Here is a 20,278-nt window from a genome sequence, read left to right on the forward strand (position 1 = left end):
TGTGAATTGCTAGTGAAAAAGGATTTTGCGCTCTCACCAGAGTTATTTTTATCCACTGGTGTAACAGCATGTTGTCAATCCTTGTACTAATATGTTTTGCAACATGTTGCATTGAGAATATCTTGTACCATTGTTCAGTCAACACTTTAGTTGTGCTTAGCCTTGCATAGTTTGTGTTTAAATTGTAGTTACATTTTCTATGAGTTAATTGGTTTCACGCCATTTTACTTGTCTTATTTGCAGGCTTATATCCTTTCAAGAATTTGTGGCATTTGAATCAGTCCTTTGTGCTCCAGATGCATTGTTCATGGTGGCCTTTCAACTGTTTGACAAAACTGGCGAAGGAGAAGTTACTTTTGGTAAGACTTACTATGTTTGAGCTTTGAAATATACAAAGTTAAAGGGACATGGTCAACTTAAAAATCAGACTTTTGCCTGAAAATATTTTATCTATCATTATATGAAACAACTAGGGTGTTTATAACTGAAAGCTATTTGAACAAAATAATTTTTTTTTTTCAGTTTACTTTGTGCACTTGTCTTCGCTTTGTGTACAGTCCTTTTCAGTGTTTCCTCTGTAGAGTCAGTCACTTTCTTCCTTTGCTTGTGTGGGTCTTTCACATAGCACGGTGAGGGTGGGGTGCACAATTATTGTAAAACCACACCCCCAAAAAAACAACCAACCCCCAACTGCAGGAGGACTTGAGGAGATCCATGGCTCAAAGTTAATTTGAATAGTTTTTTTGTTTAAATTGGCTAATTTCAAGTTGGTTTCAAGTTGTGTGTATTTGTGTTGAGAGAGAGAGAGAGTTGACCATGCGTTATCCCCTTTAGACACATATTACAGAATATCCCTGTCTATAGTGAAACTGATTGTTTCAACAAATCAAAGAACTAAAGGCTCATGGAATACCTGTGATCCTACAGGTTGTTGCCTCTTTCAGAGCTCCACTTGCTTGGAATATTAGTGAATGATCTTGAAACAACTAAAATTCCTTCCTCTGTACTCAGATACTGAATCAGTTTAGTTCCACTTTTTAACACTGAATTCTTATTGGTTTATTTATCCTTAACCCAGTTGTTTCCTCAGGGTTTATGTTTAGTTTTTACACAGCATGAGAGTCTGTATAGTATTGAATTTCAAAAGGAAAAAGTGCTTCAATTCAAATAAATAGAAAGTAGTTATCTGATAACTTTTTTTAATGAATCAGAGGGTGTGTTGAAGAGAACAAAGCCCAAACTTTGCATAAAATGTGGAAATGTAAATGAAAGATTCTTGTTTAAAAGTTAAAAATATTGGCCTGTCGTATTTCTCAGTGACATTATTGTAGGTTGTAGATTCTCCAACTCCAAGGGAAAGTATTGAACTCATGATAAGTGACTCATGGTAAGAAAAGAGCTTGCAAAGGGGTGGCTCAATTTCAAACTCAAGGATTTATCTGCTTGAAATTTTTCTCTGTTGACATCCCTTTTGTATGAAGAAACCTCTATGCCAGAGGTGGGCAAACTATAGCCCACGGGCTGCATCCGGCCCATCAGACCTTTTAAACTGGTCCTCGAGTTCCCACCAGGAAGCATGGTCTGGGGGCTTTCCCCACTCCCCGTGGCTCCATGTGGCTTCCGGAAGCAGCGGCATGTCCCCCCTCCGGCTCCTACGCGTAGGGGAAGCCAGGGGGCTGTGCACGCTTCCACCACCCCAAGCACCAGCTCTGCAGCTCCCATTGGCCAGGAACCGCGGTCACTGGGAGCTGCAGGGGAAGCGCCTGCGGACTGGGTAATGTGCAGAGCCGCCTGGCTGGTGCTGCGCCTCCGCGTAGGAGCTGGAGGGGGGACATGGCGCTGCTTTGGGAGCTGCTTTGAGGTAAGTGCCGCCAGAGCCTACACCCCTGACATTCCCCCTCCCTTGCACCCCATACCCAGCCCTGATCCCCCTCCTGCCCTCCAAACCCCTTGGTCCCAGCCCGGAGCACCCTCCTGCACTCCAGACCCCTCATCTCTGGCCCCACACCAGAGTCTGCATCCTCAGCCGGAGCCCTCACACCCCCCTGTCCCCCAACCCCCTGTCCCATCCTGGAGTGCCCTCCCGCACCCTGAGCTCCTCATTTCTGGTCCCACCCCAGAGCCAGTAACCCCAGCCGGAACCCTCCCACACCCCAACCCCCAATTTCATGAGCATTCATGGCCCACCATACAATTTCCATATTCATGATGTGGCCCTCAGTCCAAAAAGTGTGCCCACCCCTGCTCTATGCTTAACTTTGTCTTGTGGCAGTTCTTAAAGGGACTCTGTCAAGGTTGGAAGGCTCTCAAATTAACATTTGGAAGAGGAGCGGAAAAGTTGCAAATATTTATTTGCAACTTCTACATAATGCTTTGGCAAAAAGAAAAGGAGTACTTGTGGCACTTTCGAGACTAACAAATTTATTTGAGCATAAGCTTTCGTGGGCGACAGCCCACTGAATGCATCCGATGAAGTGAGCTGTAGCTCAGGAAATCTTATGCTCAAATAAATTTGTTAGTCTCTAAGGTGCCACAAGTACTCCTTTTCTTTTTGCGAATACAGACTAACATAGCTGCTACTCTGAAACCTGTCATAGTGCTTTGGGATGTTCTCTTCCAAAACAAATGGTGAGATGTGGGAGGGTGAAGTGAATGTTGCATGCACAGTAGTGCATACACTGGATATAAGACCTTCAGGTAAGGAAATAAATTTAATTTCTGGTTTCCATTGTAAAGATGTAAGGAGAAAGTGAGCGTTTTTTCTTTTAAATTATGAAAATGTTGATCTTTAAAAGTTATTTATTTCACTACTATATTATAACTTTGCAACTCAGTGGTTGGATCTTGCACCGTTAAAGTTAATTATGAGTGTTTTACATCGATTGATTTGAATGGGATCAAGATTAAGCCCTTGAGTCGGCACTGGAGATTTTGAACTGGGTATTTGTATAGTGTTCAATTGTAGGGTTAAGCATTGGGAAGCAGAAGAAATTGATGTCTGCAGGATTGCTGATAAATGTAGTATCTCAATAACTGGTTATAAATCGTAGCTAGTTTGCTGCTGGGAAATTACAGTTAATCTGGACTGCTGAAAAGTAATCTTACCATATCTAGATGAGTTATTGTTTGGCTATCTAATAGGGAAACTGTGACTATTCTAGTTTATATTCAGTATAATTTAGGGTTTTCCAATGGGTAATTGTGTTTTCTGCTAAATAGAATACCCCGTGCATGTCACCCAACTCTGGCTTTTTCACAGATACATTGATCTTGATAATGTTTGTGCAGAAATCTATAATGTACTTGCTTTTCAGTTGCTTGTTTAGTCTAAATGTTATATGCTTGGATATTGGTACACTGTTATGGGACTGTTCTGGGTGCTGTAGTGATGCAAAGTATTAAAAAAAATCCCCAAAACTTAATGTACCATTGGAAAAATTTAAAGTTTTTTTTAGCCATCGGATAACGTTTCTTTCCTTCTTAGTTTAGGCATATAATTGAAAACTGTGTAACTGTCCACAGAATTTCTTTTTTACACTTCAAGTTTTAAGTATATAAAAGGACCTTCATGTTTAGCTTTTATTATGTTTGATAAATTCCCAGGAAATGTTAATGTTTAATACAAAAATTTTAAAAATGGGTGAAAGTTCAAGACAAAAAATTAACTGGACAATTTTCTAGGTAAATATGGAAGTTAATATTGGGATATGGGAGGAAAGAAAAAGAGAAAAGAAAAAGTATTGAAGGTAATAACAGTTTAATGCTGTGGTTTTTTAATGAACTATACGTTAATGGTACATACACTCACACACTGAGGCATGTACACATGTGTATCTTCCATTACATTGTCTTACTTTAACAGACACCCTCACACTTACACTAACTTATAACTAAAATAAACATCTATCTAATGTAATATATTGGATTTCTTAACATAATCTGTATTTTTGTGAACTTGAGTGATCCAAAATTTGGGTGAAAATCAGTAAAAATCTGAATAGCTTTTATAAAACCTTGAAATTTTTCAGTAAAAATCAGTAAAAACTGAAAACAAAGGGCCTTTACGTTCATAACAAAATTGTAACTTAAATAAGTCTCTCTAACAAAGGTAACCAAGTATAATTCGTTTTAAAGAAGAGTTTTCTTGCCTGCAGTATGGTACGAAAAGGTATTATTTTTAATGTGTCATTTCTAGAGGCTGCAGTTGTGGAATGGGAAGTAACATGCTTTGGCTCTTGGCTGGTTGAGACTGTATCAGGCCATTGCATACTTTGTAGATTTATCTGCTGCTGATGTGTCAAAGCTTCAACAGTTGGCAAGGAGTTAAAACTCTCAGCAGGAAGGTGGAAGGAAGTTTAGCTGGCTTTTAAATTTGAGGCAAAGAGCAACCCATTGCTTCTTACTGTTGAGTGTTGACAGGCACATAAAAGCTGATAATGTAAGTCCAGGGGTTTAAGAGACTTAGCAGTGTTGCCTTTTTGTTGTATTACAGTATTTTAATGCCTCATTAAAGAGTCAGAGTTCTTTGAAATTCTATACTATCTAGCTTTTTTTTTTTTTTTTTTTTTTTTTTTTTAAGTTTAGAAGCTTGGGTAAAAATGTCAAAATTTAAAAATTAAGTCCATTTGATGACCTCCATGTTGGATTCTGAATGGGTGAATGAAAGGGCCTTGTGTGTTATAATAACAAAACTTAGAACTTGTATTGTCCTTTTCAGACATGTTCATTTCTGTGCAACTTTTTCCTCTCTTCTTCCATATGTTAATTTGAGTGCCTTGTAACATCTGTGAGAGGCCGGTAACCGTTATAAACATTTTACACTTGGGGAAACAGATAAAAAGATGGTATGTGATTTGTCCAAGTCCACGCATCCAGTCACTGGCATAGCTGGGTGTGCTGGAAATGGCCCAACTTGATTATCATACACATTGTAAGGAGAGTGATCACTTTAGATAAGCTGTTACCAGCAGGAGAGTGGGGTGGGAGGAGGTATTGTTTCATGGTCTCTGTGTATATAATGTCTTCTGCAGTTTCCACAGTATGCATCCGATGAAGTGAGCTGTAGCTCACGAAACCTTATGCTCAAATAAATTGGTTAGTCTCTAAGGTGCCACAAGTACTCCTTTTCTTTTTGCGAATACAGACTAACATGGCTGTTACTCTGAAACCAGTTTAGAACAGTTCTCAACCTGGGGGCTGCTTGTGACATAATACACAGAGAGCTGCATATGCGGCTCACAGTGGTAAATAGGTTGAGAACCACTGGTTTAGAAGTTTAGCTGTTTTCCTAAATCTAGGCTTTAATGACTAGACTAAATCTTCTGTCTCCTCTCTATAGTGCAGGAATGCTCTTTGCTAGTTTCAGTATAGGCTTCTGAAAGTTTTATGCTTCAAAAAAGCCATAGAAGAGGACCGAAAAACGTTTTTCTATGAAGCAAGATTTTATTGCAACTGTATCTTAAGCCATGTAATAGAATTTATTTTTAATCGTAATTTCATATACAACATGACGACATCTTAATGAAATCAATATTCTCTGCAATTGAGAGACTGTATCTGCCTTCATGCGATGATAAAGCCAAAGCATGTTATGTTAAAATGTACTAAACACTGTAAAAATTAAATGACATTGATTTTTTTGAGCATATTCAAATGAATCATATAAACCAATGATGCCCAACCTTATTACACAGGAGGACCACATAAACCTAATCACAACCTGGTGTGGGCCAAACAGATTCTGTAAATTTTAATAAGATTTAAAGTCACCTGTATTTATTTATCTTTTAAGTTCAGCTTGTTTCGTATGTATTTAGATAGGGTGCTTCTATGTATTGTCTATTGACACACTTGTGTAAGCTACAATGATGTAAATATGATGACAAAATGCTAATGAATCAGCCGTTAGTATGTTGTGTTGAAGCAGGCCACAAATGTTATGAAATCTTCTGGTGGGCCATAGATTGGGCACCTCTGATATAAACAAATGCCAAGAGGATGGGGGAGAGGGTGTGTGTGCGGGGGGGCTAATAGAGTATTCCAGTGAGGTTAAATTATCTTGTGTATATGAAGCTTTTTAATACATCTGGGGAAAAAATATTAAGCACCTTGGGAAAAATCCTTACCTGATTTGAAATCATTGAGAGTTTTACCGTTGCTTCAGTGTGACCAGGGTTTTGCCTGTTGCTTGCTGTTTGTCAAACAAAATTTGATAAATTGGCTGGTTTACTTGTAAATGCTCAAAAGATGAATTCCTCGCTCAGAGGAGTTGTACTGAAATTTTGGGGAGACCGCATGCACAGTGTTCTTTACCCACGATGCATAGAGTCGATCCGTGCTTTAAGACCAACAATTAAAACCAGTAATGCTAGAAAACAAGGGCGCAAAGAGTGTACATTTCTGCGGGCTTAGTTGAATGCTATTAACTAAATAAAATGATAGAGCAATATGCAGAAAAATTATGATAGTGTAAATATAAAAGTTGTTTGTTTTTTATAATACTATAGTTTCCCTTCAGATAAAGTATTTGTATTTTATACAAGTAGGCTAACTATAATAAAGTTTCAGAGTGGTAGCCGTGTTAGTTTGTATCATCAGAAAGAACGAGGAGTACTTGTGGCACCTTAAATAAATTTGTTAGTCTCTAAGGTGCCACAAGTACTCCTCGTTATAATAAAGTTATTATGCCTAATGTCAGAGCTTTCGAATAGTCAGCTACACTCTGAGAGCTTAAATTTGATATAGGTATTACTAGTGCATTTATGTCTAAAATAGAAATAAACAGGTGACAGAATTAAAGTTTGATAAATAGAACTGCTTGGAAAATTTTCCGGTTTTTCCATCAGAAAATGCTGTGTTGTTGAAATCAAGCCTTTTTACAAGAATGCATGAATTTCAGAAAAAAAACACATTTGGTTTCAACATTTTCAGAAATGAATGTGTCAGTTTTTGTCTTGAGACAACTTTTTGTTTTGAAATTTGTTTAATTTTACATTATAAAAAATTAAAGTAAAAATTGAAGCATTTCAGTTGATCCAAAACAATATTAAATTCTTGATTTTATTCTGATTTTGTTTCAAAACCACGGAATTTCCTGTGGAGCAGAAATTCTAGTTCCTGTACAGCTCTACTGATAAACAGTTTATGGTTTCAGTGATCATGGATACAGTAAAATTCTTTTGTAGTGTAAAAAAAAAAAAAATCCTATATGTTTCAATTTGATGCAGATTCCAAATGGATATTAAGATGTTTTGTGGAAAAATTGAGTTGATTGTAAGATAGTTGCACAGTATCAGTTTAAAAATAAAACCCCTTTCCTCTCAGAACTAGAGGCGGGGGGTGGGGGCGGGGTGGGGGCAGAGGGAGGACCCTGAAATTGTTAGATGGGTGTAATTGCAGAACTGAATAACTCATTCCAAGCCTTTGTCTGAAGGTGCAATCAGTATATAGTCTATTTATTGTGGGACACATCTTCTGTTATTAATTATGGCAGTTCACGTATCCAAGGAACATGTTAATTATTGATACAAGTTACCAAACAGCACTTCTGCTCATTTATCTGCCTGCCTTTATAAGCTTGTGTACACATAAGCATTCTAATTGTACACAACTCTTCACATATATTTAACTATTTCTGCAACTCTTGTGTAACAGATTCGGAGTACCCTTTGCATGGTATTGTTTTGATACTTTGTCATTACACTAAGAATCATTATAGAACACCTAAATGACCAATGCTTTAACAGCAGAGTACTGTAGTTAGTGTTTGTATGATCAAGATTTCATTATTTTTACAATATGTGCCATAATATGCTTATTTTTTATGAATGGAAGCTGTTCTTGCAGGGACTGTACTTTTACCTGTTTGTATATCATCTTGTACAATGGTGCTCCAGTTTTGATCGGGGCCTCTAGAATAATCAAAATAAAGAACTGACTCTTTATGGTTTGTTCACTTACTCACTAACTTGAATATTCAGTAATACGTGATGGATCTCCAAGTTATTAGCTCAAATTGGTGAGGAATTACTGTCTTTGACTGCTGTGTTTGCTTACGCCTATATAATGTAACGTTGTTTCAACTTTTGTCTAGATATTATGGGCCATATAGCATTGCTACAAGTGCAAAATCTTACTTTTATTCTCTAAAGGCATGTCTACACTGCACACCACCTTGGTGATATGTAGCATATGTGTAGCTACACGTTGCAGTGAAAAACAGGCTGTGTCAACACTGGCGTATAGCCGTATGCACCAGTGAACGGCTGTGGCAGAGAGGAGACAGTGGGGATAGGCTCTGGAAGTGGGGAGGTAGTGGGATGCTACGTTGCTAAAAATAGCAGTGTAGACTTGGGGAGACATTGCTTGGGTGTGTAGAGAGACCTATATGGTAAATTCTAAAAGGGTTCAGACATGCCTTTCTTTGTCTAAACAGTGCCTCAGAGACTACACTGCTACTTATACCCCTGTTAGGAGGGAGTGCAGTATTGTACTCTACATGCCACCATAAGGAGTCTGCAATGTAGACCTACCCTAATGGAGCAGTTCTGATCTCTGCAATTTTTCAGTGACCATTAGTCCTCTTATTGTTTGATATAGGATTCTGCACAATTTGTGACTGGTGTCATTAATAATGGGTATAAGTTAGACTGCTCATATATTTATCTCCAAAATGTTAAATTTTTGCTTGCGACCTTGACATTATTTTCATAGATATTTAGTTTCTAGACAATTCTGTAAATGTGGTAGGTTTTGGTTTTGGTTGTAAGTGTTCTATAACACATTTTTGATGAATGCATGCTAAGTTAAACAAAACATGTTTTAGATATAAGTTAAGGTTATCATTTTAAATATAAGAACCCTTTTCATGATTGTTTTTTATTGAGCCTTTTGGAAGTATAGCTATGCCTGATAGCACCACCAAAGTTAAAATTGTCTAGTGACTGGAGGTGTGGCATATTTTTTGTTTTTAAATAAATATAAAGAGTTCTACTTTGGAAAATAAAAAATGTCATCTTCTTACTTAATCGATTTACTCTCAGTTCACAATCATTCTGATCAGCTTGGTTTAGGGCAAGTTGGATTCTGTTTCTTCATGTGCACCAACACAGAATTGTTTAAGTTACTGATAGTTAGGCCTGTATAAACTCAATGGAAACACAAGGTTTGCACAAGTGTAATCAAGGCATAATTTGGCATCCAGAATCTTTATTATGGAGGGAGATATAAGAGAAGGAAAGAGACAGCTTGTCTGAGATTGTAGCTAGATTTCACAGGGGTGATGGCTATAAAAAGATGCTCTTTTTATTAAACCAATTAATTATTTGTATTACAGTAGCGTCTAGGAACCCCACTCAGAGGTTAGAGTCCCATTGTGCTAGAGAGGTACAGATATGTAACAAAGATATTGCCCTGTCCAGAGTGGACAGAAGACACACAAACAGGGTGAGGAAGGGTGGGAGGATGAAAATATGAACAGAATTGAGGAGAAAAGCAGAAGTCATAGCTTACATTTGTTTGTTTAATCTGGAAATCACTGAGACACAAATGTGGATCCCTGTGATAATTTTTCTAATAATTTTGTATGACTGGAATTTAACTTTAAAATAAATTGTGCAGCTGTTCTTAAACTGTATGACTCTTTAAATGATTTCTTATTCTTCTGTCTCATGGCTATTACCTCTTTTCTAAAATAAAAACCTGGTGTGCTGTTCCTGTAACATTAGAATTGGGCTTTCAGTTTTTGTTCTCCAAAGTCTGTGTAGTGCTGCTGTCCTGGATTAATAGCAGTCAAGTCAAAAGTCCTGGTTATAGAACACCTAACAAAAAAGAAAACCAAACAGATGCTGCAGAGTCATGGCTTCCTTTAATACAAGACTCTAGGATCATGTACCATTTTGCTCCTTTGCTGAGACTGCCGGCAAGAATGCTAGAAAGACAAGGTGGGTGAAGGAATATCTTTAATTGGACCAACTTCTCTTGGTGCGAGAGATGAGCTTTCAAGCTTGCACAGACCTGAAGGCAAACTCTGCGTAAGGACTTGTCTACCCTGCCACTTACAGCGCTGACCCGGTCTTTGCTCAGGGGTGTGAAAAAACATCCCCCTGCGCGATGAAAGTTTCAGCGCTGTAAAGTGGCAGTGTAGATAGTGCTCCAGCGCTGGGAGCTGCGCTCCAAACACTGGGAGCTCTTCCCCTCGCAGAGGTGGTTTTATTACAGCGCTGGGAGAGCTCTCTTCCAGCGCTGAAGCCGCAACTACCCAGCCATGTTAAAGCGCTGCCGCAGCTGTGTAGACGTACCCGAAGATTGAAAGCGTGTCTCTCAACAACAGAAGATACTCCAATAAAAGATATTACCTCACTCACCTTCTCTCTGATATCCAACATGGTTACAACAGCACTGCAGACAGCAAGAATGCTGGTACTACGGTAACTGCTGACATGATACACACACCTCTCTGCCTAGAATTGGGTTAAGCCTACCAATTCATTTTACATAGGCTACCTAGCAGCCATCCAAAGCAATGACTTTTGCTTTCCATCAGTGTAATCCAAAGGTTAATGTATTATCTAGAGGTGAAAGGCTTCACAACCCATTACCAAGTCATTCACCTTTTGATTTACTTACAACTGTTACAATTTTTTAAATGATCAGGTTGCAAACAATGGAAAATCAATTCCCACTTATGAACAATAAGTGTTAAACAATTGAATGCAGATGCACACCAACATCAGATTGGCATGTCTGTGTTTTGGGGTATCTTGTCAAAGATCAGTAAAACCACACAGAAGCCTTTCCAGTTCAGTGGGTCAAAAATCCACTTTTTATGAAAGGCTAAATGTGGATTTGTGCGATTGACTATAATGGCTCCAATTTTGAAAGCTTAGAGGTAACAGAGCACTTCCAGTTGGTGGGATAATTTGAGAATACTACATGCTCAAATGGTTAAAATATTGTGCTTTCTGCTGCTACTTCACGCTACTTAAAAAGAAAGTGTGGGGAAGGTGGCATGAAGCCAATTTGAGAGTAAATCACAACCATACAAGATCATTCTTTGGTTAACTGTGAGCTGAAAGTTAGCCATCCTTTATACTTATACTATGGGGCAATTTGGGGAACAACCAGAACTTCCCCAACCTGTACACATTTGTATGGTAGCAACGGCAGCGTATGTTTTAGCCTTAATTTGGTTCCATCGTTTTTAAAGTTGTACTGGGTTGCATATTGGAAGTTGAATGCTGTAACAGACTCTTGGAGCAGTGAAATTTTTTGCTATTATGAATTTTAATATGCAGTTTCAGATAGCAAAATATATTTACACACACTGTGTGTATCTTCTTACTTTTTAAATTGGAAAATCTGCTGTTACCTAGCAGTTAATGACTATTTTTTCCCAACAGTTGGAATGCAGGACCAGATTTGATAAGCTGATAAAAGAAAACAAAACTGAGAACATGTTGGAAGTGCTCAAAGTGAAAATTGCAGTTTAGGTAGGTTTTGGGGTAGATAGTTAGACATTTTAATTGAACTAAAATAGCTTTATACTAATACCGCACTGTTGTGGGAGTATGTTTTGTGGTACATTTGAAATCAGAGTATTTAAGTGGGGAGGGGACTGTATGTTAATGTATGTGGGGAGGGGACTGTATGCTTTTACAAGAAAGTGATTTTTGTAACATCCATCTAAACAAAACAGCTGTTAAAGAAATAGAGCTCACAAATCTACATCAGAGAGAAAATATAACAACATGGACTGCTTCAGAATAATGTCTCTAAGCTAGAAGTATGCATTTTGTCACTTTAGTTGGTGTTTTGTATTAACTAGCTGCTAGTAAATGATTCTGTGAATTCTGAAACAAGTTTGTGTTCCTGGACCACCACCACAAAATTGGTTTGCACCAATCAAGGGAAGCTGTTGACTCAGCCTGGACTCTCAGGGTATGCCTTCACTGCAGAGTTAATCCAGGCTGTTCTGTGGGTTTTAGCCCAGCCCTATCTACTTTCCTTACACAAAATTGAATCCAGGCTGGCTTGCTTGCTTGCTTGCCTGGGGCTATAAGTTAGAGCCCAGCTTTTGCTTTAAGATTTTTTTCCTTGTTGCATATAATCACGAGTAATAGAGATGTTATTATCAACAGAAATACTACAGACCAGATAATGTCTTTTTTTAACTCCTATGGAAATCCAGAAACTGAATCTGACTTTAAGGGTTAAGCTATATATAAATGGCAGTGGTTTAACTTTAAACTTCTGCAAACGCCTGTGTAGATGCGATTAGTTCAAACTTTGCTTATATCTCTTTAGTTTGCAGTTGGAAATCAGGGCTGGTCTACAGGCAGACTTGCCCCAAAATAACTAAATTAGTTTAAATTACCACCTTCTGTTGTTTCAGTTCAAGTCGGTGTGGCAGATACTCTTGTTTTGGAGTAATTGTCCTATTTTGATCAGACTTCAGCAAAACAGAATCGGGTGCTCGTATTCCAGAATAAGCTCCCAAATGTAGACTTGCACCAAAATGACAAAAGGGATGAATTAATACCAATTCAGTTACTTTGGTGCAAGATTGTGTGTAGGTCAGCCCTATTTTAACGGTGCAAGCTTAAACTAACATAAGTCAGGTTTAAAGAGAGATTGTGCTCGATCACAGGGAAACCTCTTTAGTTAAACTGGTACAGCTTTGTGTATAGAGTGAAGATAATAGTTCAAGTAAGTTCAGTTATCTATTTTGTGGACCAAAATCTCCTTCCAGTCACATTTGGCAGCCCCCTCCCCCCATTGTCTTCAGTTGTATGCCCTCAGTTACTACTGTGCAAGCTGCAGTTTTCACAGGCTCAACAGAGGAAAACATAATTTGAAGACAATGGGGGTTGGATATGTGTAACTGAAAATAGATTTTTGGCCTGCAATATCTTATTGGTGATGTGTAAGAAGGAAAGAAGTTAGCTTGAGTTCTGGATCCCAAATTGTGGGATAGATTGTGATCCATCTTGCAGACTGACTCAAGAAAGTAACGGGATATAAGGCACTGCCTAGCACTGGTGCACTGTACTGCTGCTTCCAGCCTTAGTGGGGGAAGGTATGTTCCGGTTGTGGGGAGCCCGATGAGCTTGCGGGATTATTTGAAGGCCAGAAGAGTTGAATTTGGGAAAGAGTTTCGTTCAGGATGAGGTCCCCATCATCAGAAGCAAGCTCCCCACAGACCAGGATCCACCAACTCAAACTGGCGCCAGACCCTGCCGTGACAATAGATGCAAAACCTTCAGACCTATCTCCAGTGCTACGATAATCAATATCCCCCACAAGGCACATTTCAAGATCCATGAGTCCTATACATGCCTATCGCAACATGTGGTGGTACCTCATCCAGTGCACTGAATGCCACAAGAGCAACTATATGAGTGAAACCAGACAGTCTCTATGCTCTCGAATGAACTCGCACAGAAAACTGATATACCTCTACCCCAATATAATGCGGTCCTCGGGAGACAAAAAATCTCACTGCATTATAGGTGAGACTGTATTATATCAAACTTGCTTTGTCCCCCCCGTTCCTTGTTCTCTGACCGCCCCCTCCAGAGACCCCCTTCCCAAATGACCCTCAGGACCCCACCCCCTACCCAACCCTCCTGCTCCCTATCCCCTGACTGCTTCGACCCCATCCACACCCCTCACTCCCTGACAGGCACTTACTGGCAGTGGCGGAAAACGGAGCAACGTGGCCCCAGCTGCTGTGCTCTGCTTCCCGCCTCCGGTGAGTGTGGGGAGGTTGGGGAAAGGACGCCCCCCATACTCACCAGTGGCGGGAAATGGAGTGACAAGGCCCCAGACCGCTCCGCTTTCCTTGCCCCGGCCCCAGCTGTGTCGCGGGCTGGGGGGAGGGAGTTGGGGAAAGGTCCCTCACTCGCCTGCAGCAGGAAGCAGAGCGCCATGGCTGGGAGCTGGCGGAGTGGAGCAGGCTGGGGCTGGGCTACTCCGCTTCCACTGCTGCTGGTGAGTGTGGGGGGATCCTTTCCCCCAAGCCCCCTCCCCTGAGCGACATGGCTGGGGCCGGGGTGAGGGAAGCGGAGCGGGCTGTTCCCGGCCCCCAGCTAATCCCCCAGGCCACTCTGGGACTGTGGGGCCCCCAAAAGTGCACACCTCCCACCCCAGTCGGGGAGGCAGGAGCTTCTGCTGGAATTTTCAATTTTTTTTTTGTAAAAAAAATATGTATATAAAATCCAGATTTAAGGTGAAATTTGATTTGTCAAAGTCTTTTTAAAAGTTGAGAAAAATGTGTTAAAAGACTTTTCTAAAGTTACCAAGAGGGCATAAATGTGCTCTTTTAATTCACCTTTATTTGTATTTTGTCTGCTTTGTATCATCTGCTTTGGTTTAGTTTGTAGAATGCTGCCCTAAAGTTTGAAGTAAAATTAAATTTTAAAAGTGACCACCTTCTGTTGTAATGCTGGATTTAGAAGACAAGGGAACAGTTCAGTTTGAACTGAGGAACAGCTTGCAGTGAATTGTAGTAAATGTTCTGGTACCTTTTGACAGTTAAATCACAGGCCAAACCATTGTAAATTTGTTCATGGAGTATGAATGGTTTTAGTCTCTGAATCAGACAGTAAGACTACAAATGACGCGAATCAGTGAAGTTGTTCTATATGAGTGAGTGATGAGTGTAGTGAGGGGGAAAAGGAAAAATTTAACATCCAGTCCACTGAACATTTATAGGAGTTTGTGAACCATGAATAGTGATGAGAAGGAAGTATATGGTATGTGTAAAAAGTTTTGGGCAAAGGGGGGGATACCATGTCTCATACCATCAAGTAGTCAATAAAAGCGCAGTAGGCAATCTTCCAGTCAGCTAACTGCACCATATAATCCAACATGCACACTGTCAGAAAAGCACCCGGTGTTAGTTTCAAAAACACACTGACGTAAGTTTACATCATTTTTTTGAAATGCTCTTAAGTATTGAAGCTCTCTGCCTATTATACTAAACAGCTAAACAAATATTGAAGTTTGTTTGGGGCAGCACCTCAAATCTACTAAGCTGTAGTAAGAAATCATTTACCTCTTCTCCTTCAGCTATTTTGGCTGTTCGGAGGAATATTTGTATTTATCTGAATTCCTGGGGCGGTACAGGTATATACATATGTAGACCTGTGAATGCAAGTAAGTAATAGGACAAAAATATTAGGGTAAATATATCTTAATTTTGATATTGCTTTCTTCCCAATACTTTTGAAAAAGCGTTTCAGTTTCTTTGCTGTAGGTTACCTAGGCATTTGTAATTTGCCCAGCACCTTAATGTTAAGGTGCAATACAAATCATTAGGAAGCATACTTTCAGACTTGAAATAACCATTCTTTCTTACCCTTCTTTTTGTCATTTTCTTGAGTTGAGGTTGTTCTGTTTGCCACAAAGGAGTCTGAGGATGCATCTTCATTGGGGAAAAAAAGGAGTATTCTTTTAGTTAGCTAACCGATGAGGTATTTTCCTAATGAAGGCAAGGCAGTTATCTGCAAACATTTGTGTAAGCTATTAAAGTAAACCCTAGGCAGCCCATAGTCTTTACCACAACCTGCTAATAGGTGTGAAAGTTACAAACTGGCTTGTCATCACGAGATCTTACCTCATATTAGTTACTTCATGTATGCTGTCGCAGCATGTAGGAACACACCTTTTTCATAGTGAAGACATGACCTGAGAGTTTGACTGGATACGTTCTTTGTAAACAGACATTCAGGGCTCTCATGACATGCAAACAATGGCTAGTCTCATCCTGGAGGGAGGAGAGGTGGGTAAGAAAATAGGATATTACCAAGTTTTTTCCTAATTGCTACAGAAGGGAGACTGACTTGGGAGTAAACCACAGGACTGGTTTGAGAACATCCATATCCTTTTGGAAGATCAGAAGTGGTTCTTAACAGGAGGAGGCAGCTGGTTCGTCAGCTTGCCTGATTGAAGAGATTGGGGCTGTTTTGAAAACAAGTAGTCTAGGTTCAAAATAAAGCAACAAAAACTCTCTAAAATCTCCAGAGAGGGGCTGCAGGGGCAACTTGCTGTTTCAGTGGGAAATGGCCCTAATACAGTGCACTTGGAAAAGGGATGAGACCTGCTTGTGAAACCATCCAATTTCCCTCTGATTGCCTCGAGAGTGGAATTTTGTGCTTGGAGGTGCTAGCTGACAACCCAAAATACAAGGCTGCTGTGGGGTGCGGCGGGGGTGGGGAGGGGCTCTGAGAAAGAGGTGAACAGTGTTGTGTAGGGTGAGACCTTTGTCCCAAATTTATTGAGAAAAATTTTCTTTGCTCTATTTTTTAGTCTTTGAAAGTGGCCTCTGGATGTTTAGTTCTCAGTGACTGCTGGGATAACGCCAGGTTAACTTGGGTCAGATGATGGGAAAACAGGGTGGACAAAATTGGATTTTCTTTATTTAAAAAAAAAAATTAGATCTTTAAAAAAAATTAAATTCAATACAGGCTTTTTTTATAACCCTATTTAAAATTAAATTTGAAATTGACAACCTATGTTAAGACCTAAACATACTATAATCTTTGTAAATCATTTCAATTAAATAAAAATAAGTTAATCAGTACATTTTTTGTTACCACGTTTTAAAGAAAATCAAACTGCTGAACTTGTCATTGGCTAAGCACCTGGAACTTAGGGTGACTAGATGGCAAGTGTGAAAAATCGGGACGGGGGTTGGGGATGAATAGGTGTTTAAGACACAGCCCGAAATATTGGGACTGTCCCTAAAAATTGGGACATCTGGTCCACCCTAGCTGGAACCAGAGTTCGTTGAAGTGCTAAAACAGTTTTAGACTGTAGTAGCCTCTTCTGCAGCTTCTTCTGTTTTAATTTCAGTTTATGCAGATAGTTCAGTTCACTGACTAGTTCATTCAAGGTTAAGAACCAATTGGAAGCTGAAAAATCAGGAAAGCTTCTTTTTCTCTTCCAGTCTATGAATTAAAAACTAGGTGTGAGAAAATAAGATCTGCTAACTACAGATACTACTACTGTTGTTTACTAAATCTTTTGGTTTTAAATGTAAAAACATGTTTTGATAAAGTTTATCATGAGGTTTTTTACTTATGTATCCAACACCTTTAAGGAAGTTTTATTTTTAAAGTCTGTTTTATGGTATTTTTAATAGAATTTAAGTTTCCGTCCAAATGGAGCTTCACACAAATTACAAGTAAAATATTATCATCTAGTAAATAAGACAAGCATAGTTCACCATTTTCTAACATAATAAAATGTGTAAAAGTTTAGCATGAATAAATGTAAATTAAGCTATATAATTGTTTAAATAAATGCTATCAATACAGCATGTCCTCGTGGTAACAAAAAGAAGCACCAAATTTAGTGTAAAGACTATATTTAGTTGTAATTCAAATGTTTTAATAGTTATCTGCCAATGAGAACTAACCTTTCATTAGGAAAATCGCTAAAAATGCAAAACACCATTAAAATTGATGGTTTAAATTAAGGTTTCCTGCTTGTTGATTTAAATCATGATTAAAAATGGTGATTTTAAATTGCTTTGATTTAAATCAGTCCATCCTGTGTGGAATTTTTTAGTTCTCCTTCCACCACCCAGAATTCCAGATCTTCACAAATTAGGTCTGATAAAAGATGAAACTAATAATCCCATTGAGGGAAGAAGTAATAGTCTACAGTGGAGTCTGTCTCGAACAGAACCAGTTTTAGTACCACTGTCAATCGTCCCAGATGATGGAGGACTTCAAGGCTCAGATTTTTAAAGGTAATAAGGTGCCTATTGTGATTTTCAAAAGCCTATAGATGCCTTAAACTCATTGAGTGCAGTGGGTTTTAGGTGTGTATGTGCTTTTGAAAATCCCAGTACACACCTAAATGCCTTTAAAAATGTGACTCTGGATGTTAGAGTATCTGAAGAGCTGTTCCCTTGGAAAATTATCTTTGCTGTGTAGCCTTGATTCAGGCAAATCTTCTCTGCTGTGGCGAAGGCTCCCAGGTAGATTTGGACAGGGTTTTTTGTTTTTTGTTTTTGTTTGTTTTTTTAAATAGTAAATGCATTTTAAATATTTATTGGAGCAAGGACATGAATTTGGGTCTCCCACTGCTCAGGTGAGTTCCTTGATCACCTGGCCTGCAGAGTCATTCTCTCTCTCCCATCTCTCTGCCCAAATGACTGTTTGTTTATACACAGTGGAACAGCTTGGGCAGGAGACACTGAGTATCCCATAGCCGAGTGATTAGGGCATTCTCCTCCAGTGTGGTAGACCCAAGTTCAAGTCCCTACTCTACACCAGGCGGAGGGGGGAAATTGGACCTGGGTCTCCTACATGACAGGTGAGTGCCGTAACCACTGGACTATAGCTTATAAGGAGTTGCCACCACTGCCTCCAAATCTACTGCTATCATCTTTTCCTCTAGCCATTTTGTGACTCCATCCTTTTAAAAATACCTGGAAACAATGTTTTGGATTGGCTGAAACATTTTATTTGACCTGAAATGGACTTTTTTTCAGAATTTTCAAATGTCAGATTTGGCACGACCTGAACCAATATTTGTTTTCAGTTTTTTTGAATCTGCCAGCAAACTGAGAAATCAGCTCTGCTCCCAGGTGGGAGAGACATTGAGACTAGTCAGAGAGGAGAGCTCTTTTCCATGCTAATCACAAATCGCAGATGGGAGAGACACTAATCACTTGTGTATTGCCTGTCAAATGGCTGACAGCCCCCTCACCAAGATAGTTCTCCATGTAGGGTATCACCTGGACTTTGCAGTGTAATGAATGAAAAGTGCTATGTAAGAGAGAGAGAGATAATTATTATTATGATTATTTTTTTATGGATTGCTGCTTCTGCCACAACTAAGGTCTTTGTTAATGTCCCCAGAGTCAGGTAAGATCAAGGGGAAGGAGGGAGCACTGGGAATGGACCTTTTTGAGTGCAGATTGAAGGTAATTTTGATAGGAATCTAGAATTGTTATGAGAAAATATGTGGTTTTTAGATCAGTTGGCATGAGGAATTCATTGGGCTTGAGTGTGTCTAAGCGGTCTCTGTGTTAGGGAACAAAGTAGAAAGCCACTTCAGACCAAGAGGTCTTTCCATAATAATTTAAAAAAAAAATCATTCACATTAGTTTTCTTATCTTTCGCCAACTCCTCAGTGGCTCCCTTCTCCTTTTTCCCCTTCTTCCTCCTGGAAAAGGACTCAATACCAGACACCGTAAGTTATCTGCTGGACATAAAGGCCATTCACTTGGTTCATGTGGAGGACTGAGGTAGAGGATTCTGTTTCCTCTACTTTAGTATCAAAGATCATGGGTAATCTGTCACGTTCTAGACCTCAAGCAATGACAAATTCTTCTAGGACTATAAATTCAAGATGGAATCTTTTGATCCTTTAGAGTCACAGTCAAGTCCAAGGAGTTTGTCACATCATTACATCTAAAAGATTTGTAACTTTTCATACCTATTCTTATGCTCATTAGCTAGAAGATGTATATAATTAGATTCAAGCAATCCGCTGCCCGTATGTTGTAATATTCCAATTGGTATTCATCATTCCTATGCCCCTAAATCAATTAAGGATACCTTACATTGTCTAAAAAATTCCTTCAACTGTGTAGGATTTCTAATAAACTGATTTTCATAGTGGTAAGGAATGCACCTGATAGTCTGAGTTTGCAGGATCAGGTCCTAAGCAAGTACTTAGTGGTCAGATTAAATTTTTTTTTAATAGGAAACCAGAGATTTCAAAAGTTAAGGTTTGTTTTTATACATACATTTTCTGGTGTATAGGATTAGCAGACTACTAAAATGGATCTTGAAATATTGGTATTTTTGTAGCTACGTTTCTTTGAACATAGACAACTTTGAATAATACTGCTTTTATGAAGTGTGAAGTGTAGACTGATCCAAAAATTCATTGTTCTTAACAGCTTTAAAATACTAAATTGAAAACAGGTTAAGTTTTGTCATCTTGTACATAGAATTTCAGTAATCTTAATTTTTCCTTGACAGAGACCACTTCGAAACAATGAAGTGTCTACTTGGTTCTCTTTTAAACAGATTTGGTCAGTATGTAACTTTATAATTAAAAAAGATTCTTTGGGATCTTGTTTTGTGAGGAGTTGTACTTGAAAACAGTTTTCTTTGTGAGAATGGGTAGTTTTTTCTAGTCTTATGATTTAGTTAATAAAATCCAAGCTTGTTAATATATTTTATAGGGTAATCTCCTATGTGAATAATGTTTTCCTATTAGTCAGAAAAAATCAGTACTACTTTTCTGTGTGTGA

The 20,278-nt window shown here is 38.9% G+C and overlaps 1 protein-coding gene across 2 annotated transcripts in view; it reads left to right on the forward strand.

The window, feature by feature from the left end:
- The window catches only part of SLC25A13 (solute carrier family 25 member 13), a 131,793-nt gene that overhangs the window by 50,131 nt on the left and 61,384 nt on the right, over positions 1-20,278 (forward strand). For both annotated transcript variants that reach the window (XM_073333879.1, XM_073333880.1), the window contains one exon: positions 244-359. In XM_073333879.1, the coding sequence (XP_073189980.1) occupies positions 244-359 (116 nt within the window). The remainder of the gene's footprint in view (positions 1-243; positions 360-20,278) is intronic.

Source organism: Lepidochelys kempii, chromosome 2 (assembly GCF_965140265.1).
Source record: "Lepidochelys kempii isolate rLepKem1 chromosome 2, rLepKem1.hap2, whole genome shotgun sequence".
Classification (NCBI taxonomy): Eukaryota; Metazoa; Chordata; order Testudines; family Cheloniidae; genus Lepidochelys; species Lepidochelys kempii.